The sequence below is a fragment of the Rhinoderma darwinii genome, chromosome 1, assembly GCF_050947455.1.
Source record: "Rhinoderma darwinii isolate aRhiDar2 chromosome 1, aRhiDar2.hap1, whole genome shotgun sequence".
NCBI lineage: Eukaryota > Metazoa > Chordata > Amphibia > Anura > Rhinodermatidae > Rhinoderma > Rhinoderma darwinii.
Window position 1 is genome coordinate 393,808,247 of NC_134687.1, and position 16,833 is coordinate 393,825,079.

Genomic DNA, 16,833 nt, shown 5'->3' on the forward strand with positions numbered 1-16,833 from the left:
CGTTTTTGGCCGTGTTTATGCGCGGTTTCCAATGCGGTTTACGTGTCAAAATACGCGCCAAAATCTCTGTGTGAACAGGGCCTAAAGGAAGATTAGGAAATTACTGCATAATTTTGTACATTAAACTCAATAATAACATAGTATGCCATCTGCTTCCATGCTCCCTCTAGTGGCAGCTGCAGTCATCCTAAAAGTTATCCTTTGAATTTATGTCTACGCAGCAAGGCTCCTGGCTAAAAAAAAAGTCTAAAAATGTAGGAATCCAATTATATTTTTGGGCACATTGGCAACCATTTTAGCCCTGCCACTACTGAGGAACCCCTACCCACATGCCGACCTTAACAAAGCTTAGTCTAAGAGCAGGTAAAGTATTCTGTGATAAAAAATGTGCTGACTTCTTTAGGCAGACTGAAAACAGTTTGCTATTCCCACTGTGAGGGTATGTGCACACGTAGTGACCAAAAACAGCCCCTGATTTTCAGAAGTTTTTTGAGCAACTCGCGTTTTTCGCGTCCGTTTTTGGAGCGGTTTTCATTGGAGTCTATGAGAAAACTGCTCCAAAAACTTCCAAAGAAGTGTCCTGCAGTCATTTTACACGTCGTCGTTTGACAGCTGTCAAACGACGACGCGTAAATTACAGGTCGTCGGCATAGTACGTTGGCAAACCCATTCAAATGAATGGGTAGATGTTTGCCGACGTATTGGAGCCGTATTTTCAGGTGTAAATCGAGGCATAATACGCCTCGTTTACGCCTGAAAATAGGTTGTGTGAACCCATTCTGACAGTTGGTACTGCTGCGGTCTTCCAGTGCTTATCATATCAGGTTCCTAGGGAATCAGGGTGAACTTTTTGGTAAATACTACTCTAGCTTCTTAGATGAACTCCTATAATGCAAAGTTCTCTAGTTTTTCGTACACCAGATCACAATATAGTGCGTGGTATAAAGACTACACTTCAACAGAGAAAATGAACTAATATGACATTCTTTTACTGAAATGAAATTCAGGATTAGACACAATGAGGCAGCTTTACTAATGAAAATGTTGTGGCCACATACTAGTCCTTCTCAATGAATTAGAAGATTAGCAAAAAGTTAATTTATTTCAGTAATTCAATACAAAAAGTGAAATTCATATTATATAGATTCATTACACACAGAGTGATCTATTTCCAGCATTTTTTTCTATTAATGTTAATGATTATGGCTAACATGGTAGAGATGGGTTCGGAATGCACTAGATCAGAGTAGGTGCACGGATAGGGTCCCAACCCAATCGTATTGTGAAAAAGTATTCGGCACACTGAGTCGTAAATATCAATTTCTTGAATTTTTATTATAATCGATGCCAAGGGTTGGTGCAACGTTTCGGTCAAAGGACCTTCGTCAGGCACTATAGATATACAGATATACAGGACATTATACGTTGGTATATTAGCATCATATACATATATAATTCTAAAATTAAATAGAATGAAATGAAAATAACATATATAAGGACAAAGTAAATCAAATTTTAAGGAAAACAAAACTAAATTATGTTATAAAATATCACAAAAATAATAATCAAGCAAGAACAGAATCCGTGAACGGACGACATCCTCATCCCAGGTACAATGGTATAGTCAGGTATACGATTAAATATTAAGTTCTTCACAGAGGCAAAGTAGATGATTCTGTACAGGCTGAGCTCAATTTGAAATCTCTACACATCCATCATTAAGGAGAAAAGACATAGCAGCATCACTCATATTGATTATACTATGGTTATAATGTAACTGTCACAACAAAGCACGGCAAAATAACATCACAAGTCACATCTCAAGTCTAAGGTCTAAAGCCTGCAAGGCATCGGGTGGCTCATCTACCCATTCCTAGTGACATGCTGCAAACTGTCAGTTCAATGCTAGCTCGTGTACTACAGAAACACAGTTGGTAAAATCGTTTCTAAACATACCTCGTTACCCTGGTTACTTGTGTCGGCGCTGTATGTCAATATGGCGGCGTTCCCCTCCTTTTTGGCGCTAAATACAGGAGGTATACTCCTGGTTTAAATATCCCTGCATCAGGGCGTGTAATGGGCGTGTTTAGCGCGCGTCTATTCGTGACGTCACGCTCCAGGCATCCCTATTGGTTAGAGGACACTCGTGTCCTCCCTAGTCAATGCCCTGTATTAGGGCGGGCAATGGGCGTATACAGCGCGCGTCAACCTCTAACGTCACTCTGGGCGTTTCTATCTGTTAGAGGACGCTCGTGTCTCCTTGTCTAGCCTGTGTCTAATTGGTCGGTGCAGTACCTTGCACCGCCTACATTCTCGAGCGTGTAGCCGCTCGGGGGAATCCCTGTGCAGATTGTGTCGTGTCAGGGGCATGTTTAAATTGTAAGGGGACATTTTTAAGTTGTAAGGGGACCTTACAGATGTTAGCACATTCGTTTTTTTTAGACCTATTGTGTTGTGGCGATATCTCTAGAGGTAATAGAGCTAGTAGCGATCTGTGCCATCATAGATCTAGGTTCAAGACAGGTCCAAGGGACACTAATTATGGGCCTGATAGTATCCCAATAATTAATCATATATGTAGCCAACGAAAAGGAAAAATAAAGATGTAAACAGAGGCTCAGACTTGTTGTAACTGGGGACAATCTTCTATATCAATGATGGTATGAATAATGCAATTGAGTAGGGTAGAAAAGGGATCTATGTGTATAGATGTATAGTTGTCACTCCTGCCAAATACCTCAGTATGAATAAATCGCATCCCCTATTGTGTAGGAGAACCAGTGTTCCAAAGGATACCTTGTTCAGCATGTAGGTGGGCTTTATGCCTAGTGATAAGTCAGCGTGTCTGTAAGAAGAGACAATGGTCACATTAAATAATGGTTGTTATTACATATTCACAGAAAGCTGCTCACTTCGTATTCCCTGTTCAGTCCTCTAGGCTCCAGTGTTTGCAATCTATGAATCCAATACGCCTCTCTGCGCTTAAGTGTCTTGACTCTGTCCCCTCCTCTACGTGGGGCTGGTATGTGCTCAATTTCCTGAAATTGCAGCTGTGAGATGTGTGTTCTGGATAAGAAATGTGCTGGGATCGGTAGTAGGGTCTTGTTGCATCGAATGTTGCTCTTATGCTGCCCTATTCTATCCCATATGTGTTGCGTCGTTTCTCCCACATACGCTAGTCCGCATGGGCACTTTATCAAGTAGACGACATAGTTTGTATTGCATGTGAAGTATTCCTTTATTGGTATGCATTCGACAGTCTGGGGATGTTGTAATGTGTCACCTTTAATTATATGGGAGCACTGTAGACAGGATCGACACGGGAATGTCCCTTTTCTTGGGGTATTTAAGAAGGTTTGTCTTACTGTTTTCTTCACTGATCCTACATCTGCTCTTATTAGCCTGTCTCTGAGATTCTGGGGTCTCTTGGAGCATGGAGGAAATGGAGCCTGAAACTCTATGACCTTTGGATATGCTTCTTTGAGAAGCGGCCAGTGCTTTCTAATGATGTGATGCACCTTATAGGCACAATGGTGATAAGTATGCACAAAAGGTATACATTTGGGTTTGTTTCTGTTTCTATTTGCACCTATCTTCAGTTGCGCTTCCCTTAATGTTCGGCTTGGATAGCCTCTATCTCTAAATTTCTGTGTCATATTGACCATGCGCTTTGCCCTGTTGTCGGTGTCGTCTACTATCCTGGATATGCGTGTGTACTGCGACTTTGGGAGAGATTTCTTAATTGCTATGGGATGGCAACTATCGTAATGTAGGAGGCCATTTCTGTCCGTTTCTTTCGTGAACAGATCAGTGCTGAGGTGGCCATTATCATCCTTAATGACCATGGTGTCCAGGAAACTAATCCTGGATCTGTCAAAGTTTAGTGTAAACTGCAGCTCTGGCCAAATGCTGTTAAGGTACTCAATAAATTTCAGCAATGATTCTTCAGTGCCCTGCCAAAGACAGAGTATATCGTCTATATATCTGGTCCATAATACTATGTGTTCTTCGAACATGGCTGTGGGGTATATGTAGTTTTCCTCGAAGTGGGCCATATAGCAATTAGCATACGGTGGTGCCACATTGGATCCCATGGCTGTGCCCCTTTTTTGAATAAAGAATGTATCTTCAAATAGAAAATAATTGTCGTTTAAGATAATCGTTAGTAGGTCAAGGCCTAAGTCTATGATCTTATTCTCTTTACCAGCCTTAGTGAGTATCTCCTTGACCGCAATCAGCCCTTTTGTATGTATAATTGAAGTATAGAGGCTGCAAACGTCCAGTGTCACCAGGATGACATCTGGGTTTAAGATCTCAAGTGTGCGGATCCTCTCTAAAAAACTAGATGTGTCCAACAAAAACGACCTTGTATTCTTTACAAGTGGGGTCAGGAGTTTCTCCATTAATTTTGAGAGTGGTGTGAATAGTGAGTCCGTGGAGGCCACTATCGGCCGTCCAGGAGGATTGTCTAAACCCTTGTGTATTTTAGGGAGTATATAAAACACAGGTATGACCGGATGTCTATTGGTCAAATATGATACCGTCTCCTGGTCTATTGTACCTAGAGCCATATATTTCTCCAAGATGTTCTTTATTTTTAATGCAATTTTGCTAGTAGGGTCCTGACTTACGGGAAAATAGACCGAAGTATCCTGCAGCTGTCTATGTATCTCCCTGAAATAAGAGGACCTGTCCATCACTACAATTGCTCCCCCCTTGTCAGCAGGTTTTATAATCAAATCCTTGTCCCCGGTAAGGGAGGATAACGCTTGTCTGTCCAAGTTGCTCAAATTGGCCTGACTTTTAAACTGGCCTAGTCTAAAGTCGTGATTGAATCTGTCCACATCTCTGTGGATCAGATTGATGAATGTCTCCAATGCAGGTGAGTTCTTTGGAGGGTTGAAGAAACTCTTGTTCCTCAATCCAAAGTCTCAAGAGGTAATCACAGGGCCCTCTGAAGGGTTAACGATTGACCCTTCGTTCCTCCGGGGCTCCTCCATGTTGGAGAAGTAAACCCGTAGGCGTAGGGATCTGAAAAAACGATTAAGATCCATGTCTAGCTGGAACAAATCGTACCGGTATGTTGGGCAGAAGGAAAGGCCCTTCTGGAGGAGGAGTAGCTGTGCTGGACTCAGGGTTCTAGACGAGATATTCACTATCAATGACTGTGATGTCTTTTCTCCTTAATGATGGATGTGTAGAGATTTCAAATTGAGCTCAGCCTGTACAGAATCGTCTACTTTGCCTCTGTGAAGAACTTAATATTTAATCGTATACCTGACTATACCATTGTACCTGGGATGAGGATGTCGTCCGTTCACGGATTCTGTTCTTGCTTGATTATTATTTTTGTGATATTTTATAACATAATTTAGTTTTGTTTTCCTTAAAATTTGATTTACTTTGTCCTTATATATGTTATTTTCATTTCATTCTATTTAATTGTAGAATTATATATGTATATGATGCTAATATACCAACGTATAATGTCCTGTATATCTGTATATCTATAGTGCCTGACGAAGGTCCTTTGACCGAAACGTTGCACCAACCCTTGGCATCGATTATAATAAAAATTCAAGAAATTGATATTTACGACTCAGTGTGCCGATTATGGCTAACAGTTAATGAAAACCCAAAATTTAGTGTCTCAGAAAATTTGAATATTATATAAGCCCAATTTCAAAAATGATTTTTTAATACCGAAATGTAGGCCTACTGAAAAGTATGTACAGTATATGCACTCAATACTTGGTCGGGGCTCCTTTTACATTAATTACTGCATCAATACGGCGTGGCCTGGAGGCGATCAGACTGTGGCACTGCTGAGGTGTTATGGAAGCCCAGGTTGCTTTGACAGCGGCCTTCAGCTCGTCTGCATTGTTGGGTCTGGTGTCTCATCTTCCTCTTGAAAATACCCCATAGATTCTCTTTGAAGTTTAGGCCATTCAAGCACAGTGATACTGTGGTTATTAAACCAGGTATTGGTACTTTTGGCAGTGGGGGCAGGTGCCGAGTCCTGCTGGAAAATGAAATCCGCATCTCCATGAATCTTGTCAGCAGAGGGAAGCATGAAGTGCTCTGAAATTTCCTGGTAGATGGCTGCGTTGACTCTGGACTTGACATAACACAGTGGACCAACACCAGAAGATGACATGGCCCCCAAACCATCACTGACTGTGGAAACTTCACACTGGACCACAAGCAACTTGGATTGAGTGTCTCTCCACTCTTCCTCCAGACTCTGGGACCTTGATTTCCAAATGAAATGCAAAATTTACTTTCATCTGAAAACAGGACTTTGGACCACTGAGCAACAGACCAGTCTTTTTTCTCCTTAGCCCAGGTAAGACACTTCTGATTTGGTCTCTGGGTCATGAGTGGCTAGACACAAGGAATGCGACAGTTGTAGCCCATGTCCTGGATACATCTGTGTGTGGTGGCTCTTGAAGCACTGACTCCAGCCGCAGTCCACTCCTTTTGAATCTCTCCCAGATTCTTGAATGGCCTTTTCTTGACAATCCTATCAAGGCTGCGGCTATCCCCGTTGCTTGTGCACCTTTTTCTACCACACTTTTGTGGCTTACCCTCCTTGTTGAGGGTATCAATGACTGTGTTCTGGACAACTGTCAAGTCTGCAGTCTTCTCCATGACTGTGTAGCCTACTGAACCAGACTGTTGGACTACTTAAAGGCTTAGGAAACCTTTGCAGGTGTTTTGTGTTGATTAGCTGATTAGAGTGTGACACCATGCGTCTACAATCTTCAACTTTTACCCAATATTCTAATTTTCTGAGAGACTATGGGTTTAGAATGGGATGTCATAAAAATTCCTGTAGGTGTCCGAATATTTTGTCCATATAGTGTATATAGAACCTGATATGTAATGCTAAATCATTCTGTGTTCTCATTTGTATGTTTACAGTGTACAGTAAAAAATAGTGTAGTACCGTGTTAGCCAGAGACTATATGAAATGTTAAATACTTTTGTGTCAAAAAAGAAAAAAGTATAATAGGTATGATACCTTTATTGGCTAACCATAAAAGTTCTATATGCAAGCTTTCAGAGCGCAGAGGCTCCTTCTTCAGGCAGTTTACAAATGAATGACTTAGAAAAAAGCACAACATTTAGATGTTACACAAAGACAATTAGTACATGAAGTGATATATCATTAAGATAAGCCCGGGCAATAAAACTGAGGTTATAGGGGTGATGACTTAGGAGTTAAGGCATCTGGAGTCAGTCTGATGGGGGACGTGACGTGTGTCCATGTAGTGGCTCATAAATCCTAGTATTAGATTGAGGCCTTGTGTCAATGACTGGAATTTTATCATCATCTTGAATTCCCAAATGTTTACAGTGGAAAGTCTAACCTCACACACCATTGTTTTTTAACCTAAATGCGTCCAAAAGTCTGTTAATTTCATAATATTTCATAGAGATCCAAGTCCATTTTTTCTAATACAGCCATAGAATGAAATGAAATTATGGCTGCCTGCAGTTGCAACTAGTAGAAGTTTAGGAGATTATCACACTAAGACTTCTACATTTAACCCAATAATAAATCTGTGTTCAGTGAACTTCTACAATTTCCTATCGGTAGCAGCAGGCTGCCAGAATTGTATAATTTAACTCCATAGTCATATAAAGAGCTTTCAGGTCTGTGTCAGAGAAACAGAGCTCCAACCCTGAGGGTGTGTTCACATTTATCAATTGTGTCCAGCCAGATGCAACTGATATGTGACTTGCAAAAAGTAGAATGAAATTGACATATTTCACTACATTTAGGCTGAATGCACACGTTGCGTATTACGGTGTGGATTTGCCGTGCGGATTTTCATGTGGCACATCCGCAGCGTAATACTGTACCAGCAAAGTAAATGGGATTTCAAGAAATCTCATCTACACGGTGCAGATTTTTTCTGCACGTAAATTGACCTGCAGTGCGGATTTTAAAATTTGCAGCGTGTCAATTTATCCTGCATTTCTGCCTTTGAATTGTATCTAACTAGCTTTACACAAAAACGCACCAAAATCTGCAGCTAAAACCGCACCTATTTCCGCATCATAATGTAAAAAACGCACCTAAAAACGCATCAAAAGACGCACCATCAGTGCGGTTTTAGCTGAGGGATTACGTACATATACCTGCGGCCTAGATGCAGATTTTGCACATCAAATTACGCAACGTGTGCATGTAGCCTAAAACCGGAACTACACTCTCATCAGACTTTTGATATGCCATAGAGACATATCAAAAGTTTAGATCGGTGCGGGAGCGTGTGCTGAGATCCCCATCGTTGCTGAAATGAAGGCTCTCAGCTGAGCGCTTTGTACCTTCATCTGTGATCAGCGCTCATCTTCAGGCTGAAGATGGCTTACATAGAATATCTATGTAAGCCATCTTCGGCTTAACCAGGAGCACCGATCACAGCCGAAGGTGCAGGGCACTCAGCTGAGCGCCTTAATTTCAGCAACGATGGGGATTTCAGCACCCGGACCCCTACCGATCGAAACTTTTGATATGTCTCTATGACATATCAAAAGCTTGATGAAAGCGTAGTTACTCTTTAAATATGTTGTTACCAAGAGAACAGGTTTGATGGTTAACACCCAATCGCAATGTACTTTTTAATTAAAAGTAATTATGGGATTGCAATTAATCTTTAAAAAAGTAATTTTAATGTAAAAGTTGGAGCCAACAATATGGGCAATGCACCAATTTTCCAGCATGTCATATAAAGTAATATATGTTCAATGTAAATGCATCTTTATTCTGCCCAAGCACTGTTGTATTTTCTGTTTGTTACTAGGTTCCCATTTTGTCATTATTTTTATCATATGTTTACATTCTCTGCTTTTAATTTCACAGAGATTTAGCATAGGTTTAAAAAACATTCAGCAAATCGAACACGAGCCAATTACATTCCAATGTTATTTCAAGCCATCATTCTCGTCAGAAAATATAATCCATCCTAATTTTTTAAAAAAATTCACTTTGTGGTTTACGTGATATTGATCCTTAATATAGATCCTTAATTCAACAATCCCGTATATTTGTAAATCTTACCTTTATCTCGCGAGACCATGCTGAGCTAAGACAGTGTGTGTAAATCAGCCTCATGCTGATAGGACAGCCTCAAAGCCTATGATGTAGCTTCACCTCTGGAGAATCGCTGGTATTGACGCCCCCTTCGCTAGCCAGCGACTCATTTGCATGTTTGCCACCCAAACAACTGGGGAGCATATCTCAGGAACGAGAGGCCCTAGAAATAAAACAAAAGTCCCGCAGGAGTTCAGGAGACAGTTGTAGTAAGGGGAGACTGATGGTTCCCTTTTTAGAACCTAGTGACAGGTCCTCTTTAATCTCGCATGGTATAGTACATTTCTTGCTCTAATGGTATTGTCCCTGGACTCTCGCCCCAGCATAAATCCTGTCTGATCATTGTGGATAATTCCCTGTAAGTTTGGAACTAGCCGGGTAGCAGTACCTTCAACAACATTTTGAAGTCCACATTCAGTAATTATATTGGGCAGTAACTAGAGTATTAAATTAAAGCTGTTCTTTACCTTCCTTTCCAGTCACTGTGACATGTTATCAGAGGGCGTCCTGAAGAATCTGATGACCCCTTGCTTTATTGTTTACCGCTACTGCAAAGTGGTATATCAAGCTGTCCTCGAAGGTCCATCAATTATAAAACTTCTAGGCCCAGTGCCTTATTCTTACTTGCCTCTTTAATGGCTAATTGTATCTACTCCTCTGAAATCGGTATATCTGTTTCCTCCAATACTTCACTAGATAAGGATGGTAATTCTTGAATATAAGCGGTTGCTTCAACTATCCTCTTCCTTTAGGTATCTTCATCAATTTACCCCACAACCCTAAATAATGATGCATAGTAATTTTAAAATTATTTCGCTATATACTATCTAATGTATATATCTTATCCCTTTTATATCCTATTATACATGGTATAGAGGATCTACAATTGTTGCTTTCTCATCATCCTGGCCATCAGTCTTCATGGTTTATTTTCAAGTTAATAAAATGACCTCTTGCACCTGGTCAGCATAAATTTAGTCTTTTCTAAGGGTCCTTTTAGACGGCCTGATACTTGCCGTGAATACTAGCACTGATCGACAATACAGTGTCCACTCATAAGGAGCAATCTTCTGTAATGTATGGGAATTCGCATCATCTACTCAGCACATCTTCCTATTTACACAGGACGATGCGCTTCCGACTAGCGACCACTTTTTAGATCACCGGCTGATCTTTGCCCTGTTTACTCAGGGCAATGATCGGGAAGAAGCGTTCATACATTCATATTACCATAACCAATTCTCTTAAAGGGTAACTAAACTTTCAGAAGCACTCGGATGAGCACTGTGCCACTTGGTTTCTGGTCGCCTTTCTTCTGAAAGCCGAGCAGTTGGTGTACGGGCTCAATAGAAAGTCTATGAGCCCGTACACGAACTGCTCAGCTTTCCGAGAAAAGCCGATCAGAAATGAAGCGGCACAGTGTTCACCCGAGCGCTTTTGCCGCTTCGTTTTAGCGATCGGTGGGGGTCTCAGTGCTCGGTACCCCACCAATTAAAACTTCTGACATGTTACTATGACATGTCAGAAGTTTTCTGAAAGTTTAGTTACCCTTTAAGGCATGTAGTTCTACATGCAGTCCCATTAATTGAGGCCGACTTGTATTGCAGGTTCTATGTTTGTCCTCCCTCATGTCTCCTACTTTTCTGATCACCTTATTTGGCAACCCACTCCGCCAGAGCATCCTCATCTCCTCTTAAACCTCTTTGTAACTATGCTGGAAATTTTAGCGACTTCATTTAGAATGTTAATACATGTCTTAGGCATCCTTCCTGCATTACTGGGATATTTGGTGCTGATGTCACTTGCCGCCTTAAGTATGAGGCCACAAGTAGACCATTTAAGCAAACTTGTTTGCTACCCGCATTTTGTTGTGCTCCCCTCCCCGTCTTTCTTGAGGACATTCTTCCACTCTACTTTCTCTACTTTTTGTTCTTATGTTAACAAAGCTATATGAGGCTATGTTTTCTATGAGACAGGTTTCTTTTTGATGTGAGGTTGTGGTGGGTTTATTATACTCAAGGAATCAGCAGCAGGAAAGGACAACTACCCAATCATAGGTCGTGCACGCAGCGAAAGATATCCCCGGTCCAACAGAAACAAATTGCATATAAAGCGAGGAAAGGAACTGCAGCACTCCAGAATATCCAAAATATGTGTTGGTTTTTATTCACCAAGCATAAAACCACTTGCAACGTTTGAACCCAAATTTGAAAAGTTGCAAGTGTTTTTATACTTGGTGAATAAAAACCAACACATTTTTTGGATAATCTTGATTGCTGTAGTTCCTTTCATCGCTGAGCTTGTTATAAAGTGTCTTTACACATTTCAATGTAAGTTTTTGAAGTCAAGTTATAAATCTTTACTTTATTTTGCAAGGATAATCTCGTCTCGAAAGAGAACTGGAATAAAAAAGAGGAATAAATGTAAATCTTACTGCCCTGCCACAGAAAACACAAAATATTCGGGTCAGGAATGATAATGTTTTTAAGTTTTGTCTTTGTATAAGAGCAATTATGCCCCGAAAAAAATGCACTTAGATCTCTTTAAGCGATCGATTGAGAAATGGGCTGATGAAAATGAAGATATTAGTAAGATCTCTTTTCACTGGAAACACAACAGACAGTTAAATGAACTCTGTTTCAGTGTGAGTTTGTGGTAGGTCTTGTAACTGGTTGGCATGGATCCCAGAATGTTGATTTAATACAATTCAAGGATAATTCATGGTTGCCTGAGGCTTACTCCAGAATTAAATCTTTCAATATTATGTTTACTGTAACATTTTGTATCCCTAGGCGAAAATCCTTGACCGGTTGTATTATAAAGAGTGAGAGTTTCTTAACATGTCTTCACAAATGCAATTAAAAGATTTTTTTTTCATTCTTTTAAGTTCTAAATTCCATCTGTGTTGACTTATTTACAATACATGTTTTTGCAGTCATTTTCTTTTTTCCTTGCAGAGACAAGTGAGTGAGTGACTTTCTGATTTTATAGGGTTTGGATGTTATTCCAATAAATGCGTTTTCATCGTCTCTGTTTGAACAGATGTGTAAACAAAAAACATTGTTGCTTCATGTACAGCACTTAGTAAAGGGAGTAAAGTTAGGGCCTATTAAAGATATAAAAATTGTTGGCAAGACTGGACTGGTAATGTATCAAGAAGTTACAATTCATAATACTTAAACCTACCTATTTGATTACTTTAGTTATGAGTCCGCTGTATTTATGAGGGAAGAGCTTCCCTCGCTTCTCTGATCAGTTTAGTTCAGAAATTTTTTACCAAGGAGCAAACAAGTCTAAACTTTCTGCTTTGACCAATGTTAGGTTATGTGACAGGCAAGTCAGCATGTAGAGGAAGTTACTGAATTATGTATACTAGGAGAGATGGTCACTGGGAAAACACCCCTCTTCAGTTCTATTTTTAAAATAATTTAAATTTTCTATTCAGGAGAAATGGCTTCACCTGGAACTTAAGGGGTATTTTAACAAATTTCAAGCCCCCCGCCCTACCCAGGAAACCATTATTCATTAGCGGAAGGTCGACCACTCTGAATCCTTTACCATCTCCTTAATGCTTTCCGGCATAGGCTTGAAACCCTTAGCCATAAAGTTTTATGAAATAAGAAAGAGTATATAGTAATATTTAAATGTAAAAGCTCTATGTACTTCAGGTGGTAGGCTTCTATGCAAGTATTAGTGCTATGCACATTATATTAGTTGTATATTGTTATTCTTTTGATGTTTTATTAAACCTATGTGTTAGATGTTTCATGTAGTCATTAATCTATGTGTTAAAGTAAAAAGGTGGTGTAGTCTGTTTCTTGTGAATCGTTGTTATGCATTTTTGCAGCAAGAAGAATAATTCATAGCCGTTTTGACGACCGGTCCAGAAAATAGTGTGTGAGGGTTGGTGACGTAACATATGTTTGGGAGCCTGGTACCTAATTTTATTATCATTCTTAATATAAAGAAGACATAGATGTATTTGAGGCTTTGGAGCAACTTACCACCATCTTGATTTTTCCCTTAACTTAAAAAATGGCATTGGATGGGTGTTATAAATAAAATAATGCTCTTTTCCTCTACCAAATCACATGTTTTTCTGATTAGTCCCAAAGGCGTTTGATAGGGTTAAGGTAAGGGTTCTGCACAGACCACTCAAGTTCCTTTACATCAAATCATGTCTTTATGGACCTTTCTTTGGGCACAAGGACACAGTCATGCTGAAACAGGAAAGGGTCTTCCCTAAACAGGAAGCATACAATTGTCTAAAATAGTTTTCTATTCTGTAGCATTAACATTACCGTTCACTGAAAATAAAGAGCCTAGCCCAAATCCTGAGAAACTGCTCCAGACCCCAAATTTTACGGTAGGCACTATGCATTCCGGTAGGCATCGTTCTCCTGGCATCCACCAACCCTACATTTCTCATTCAGACTGCCAAATAGTGAAATATGATCCATCAGTCCAGAGAAAATGATTACACTGCTCCAGAGTCTAGTGGTGGCGTGCTTTACACCACTTCAGCCGACGCTTGGCATTGCGCATGGTGATCTTAGACTTGTGTGCAGCTAATCGACCATGGAACTGCATTTTAACAAAGCTCCCAATTCACAGTTCTTGTGCAGATTTCACTTCCGGAGGCAGTTTGGAAAGCTGTAGTGAGTGATGCAACAGAGGATAGGCGTATTTTAAGCGACACACCCTTCAAGACTCGGCGGCCTTGCACTGTAAGTTTGTGTGGTCTACCACTTCATGACTGAACTGATGTTACTTCTAGACACTTCCACTTTACAATATTAGCACTTACATTTGAGCAGGGCAGATCAGAAATTGAACAAACTGACTTGTGACATCCTATGACAGCATCACGTTTAAAGTCACTGAGCTCCTCAGTTCAACCCATACTACTCGCATTGTTTGTCTATGGAGATTGCACGGCTGTGTGCTTTATTTTATGCACCTGTTTGCAAAGAGTGTGGCTGAAACACCCGAACGCCATAACTAGAAGGGGTGTCCACATACTTTTATCCATACAGTGTATATTAGCTAAACTGTCACACTAGAATATTGGTGTATACCTTCCAAACAGAAATTTTTGAGGTCACTGCATTGTTCAAAATCGAATTTTGCATTTTGTTATAGTATGTTCTGATATATGGGAGACCGTCAATGCTAGAAGTTTTCCCATATATCTAGCAGCCTGGTTTGTTGTTAGTACATATGGAAATGGTAAATGGAGCTCACAAACAAAACTTTGCTATCAATAAATTCACTCATCAATGCTTTTAATAGTTTACTAAATGCAAAAACAAAACATCATAATACTATCTTACCAGGCGTAAATTCTTCACACATACGGTACACTTTTTATGCAGACTCCAGTCAGACATCTCAATAATCAATATAACATACTCTACTTTTCCATCCTACTCACTCTAGTCTTTTTGGAAAATGCCCTTATAAATAATGGGTTTCATATTCTCACAAGCAAAATTAATTTCCTGCCCTTGTCCTCCAGTCCTCACTATTGGTTCATTGGAAAGTAAAATGTCAATGTTGGGTATTAACACTCAGTAAAACTTTGCTTTCTTAGTACATGAAGAATAGTTGACATACAATATATGATGCTGAAGTTGATGGATGTGTTCCTCCTGTCATCGTTGTCGCAAAATGTGAAATACAGCAGCTTAATGTGAAATCCAAAGATAATTTTAAAGACTGTTTTTTACATCAAGACCTCCTTGCTCAACCGAGCTGCCCAGTTGCGTTTTGTTAGGTGACACTGACTTGCTTTTAACAAGCTGTATAAGGGAATGTGAAATATGTCTTGAGATGTTACTGCAGGAGTGTAACTCAAAGATTGTTGCAGTGATCTAAAAGCAAACTGACATAATAGTGACCTAATGACTTTAACCATTGCATTTCAAAAACCAGTATATGTTTCTGTTGCTTCTACCGCTTGAATGTAAATTGAGTAGCTTTGTTAGTATAATGTTATGTATTTGATATGTTTTTGCCTATAGAAATGTAACTTGGACAACGAAGATGGATTTTCACAACAAAGCGACGTTGAAGCACCAGTGGACATTAGGCGTATAATGAATCAAGTGGTTCACAAAGAGAAAAATGTCCTTCAGGCTGGTGACACAATGTTTTTGGTGGGCGATACACCTAAAGTAGTAAGAATGTAAGTGCAATTTATGTATAAATAAAATGCAAAGAAGAAATGTAAGAAGGTTGTAATATGTAACCTGATTTATCAATGACAGCAGTATATTAACGTTGTTAATAGACAGGAAATTCCCATATAATACACATAGAGAGAAATACCATAAAAAAAGGACAGGGCGCTCCTCTAGGGTGATACCGTCGGTCCACAAACAGATAGCATACACATAGGTGAACGAAGGGATTTTTTGGATACACTAACCTTTTTTGGTTGTGCATGAAAAACAACACTTCTAGCATGTGGAATACGTGGACTCCATGGGTTGGCAGTCTGCTGGCCTTCCGAGTGGGCACCAGTAGCTGGGGAGATTGTGATCCGATGAAAGAGACACTTCCAAAGATACTAGAAAAAGGATTCACTCCTTGCTGAAGGCGCTCCTGCGCAGGATAGGCTTATCGGCTATGTTCACAATTGAGGAAAACCCACTCGGTAGGTGATGTTAAAAAAACTTCTTATATGTCTTAAAACAACATATATTCTAATTTATTCTTTGAGCTACGCGTTTCGACCCAGTACTTGGGTCTTCATCAGGCATGCCTATAAGAAGTTTTTTAACGTCACCTACGTAGAGGGTTTTCCTTAATTGTGAACCTTGCTGATAACCCTATCCTGTGCAGTAGCGCCTTTAGCATGGAGTGAATCCCTTTTCTAGTATGTTTGGAACCATATAATACACAAAGCATCTATCAGAATCTTTTGTACATGGAGTTCAGCTCATTATTCCATAAGGACAGTTTTTTTGTATTTCCTAAAATACACTTACATGTGAAATGCTATAGATACTGTACATGCCAGAAGATCACATTAGTGAAGTCTCTGATCACCATTGATTTTCAGACTGAAAGGGCTCTGTAGAGCATCTAGACAGGTTTGGCATTGGTTATAGCCGTAAATTAGTAAATCAGAGGTTTAGAATCAACCAGATATCACTTTCTCCAAATGTACTATTAATAACAAAGTGATATAAATTGGTGAGAAGTTAATTCAGAAGTAAAAACAAATAAAGAGGCAGATCCTGTTGTACATGGTAAAATCTCTCGACAAATACTAACTTTTTATTTATGATCATATGACCATTTTATTGTTTAGTTGAACATTCACTTTAATTTATTACACATTTAATAATGTAGAACACATTTACAAAATAGAAATTAAATTGTACAGTTATATAGACCCAGTTCTATTAATGTAGCAGGCGCTAGAGCTGGAGATATAATAATTGATGTTGGTTTTTTTTAAGAAGCCTTAAAAAGTTAATGTGTAACAAGATGTAGCTCCATCTAGTATTACATTAACATGTTGGCCAACATGCATAAATCGCTTCTTCACATGAGTAATCTAAAAAAAAAAAAGAAGTGAAAGGAAAGCAGAACACAAACTTTGTTCTTTCATCTATCTTGACAGATAGTTGCATTTCTTTTTGGCATTCCCCTGAAAAGCTTATGATGTCATGAGTCCTTGCTAAGTGGTGGCTTATGGGAAAGGAGAAAAAAGACACAAA

General features: G+C 39.5%; 1 protein-coding gene across 1 annotated transcript in view; it reads left to right on the forward strand.

The window, feature by feature from the left end:
• Window positions 1–16,833, forward strand: part of ERCC6L2 (ERCC excision repair 6 like 2) — a 147,465-nt gene that overhangs the window by 123,240 nt on the left and 7,392 nt on the right. Inside the window, exon 19 of the mRNA XM_075828821.1 lies at window positions 15,127–15,290. Within this exon, the coding sequence (XP_075684936.1) occupies window positions 15,127–15,290 (164 nt within the window). The remainder of the gene's footprint in view (window positions 1–15,126; window positions 15,291–16,833) is intronic.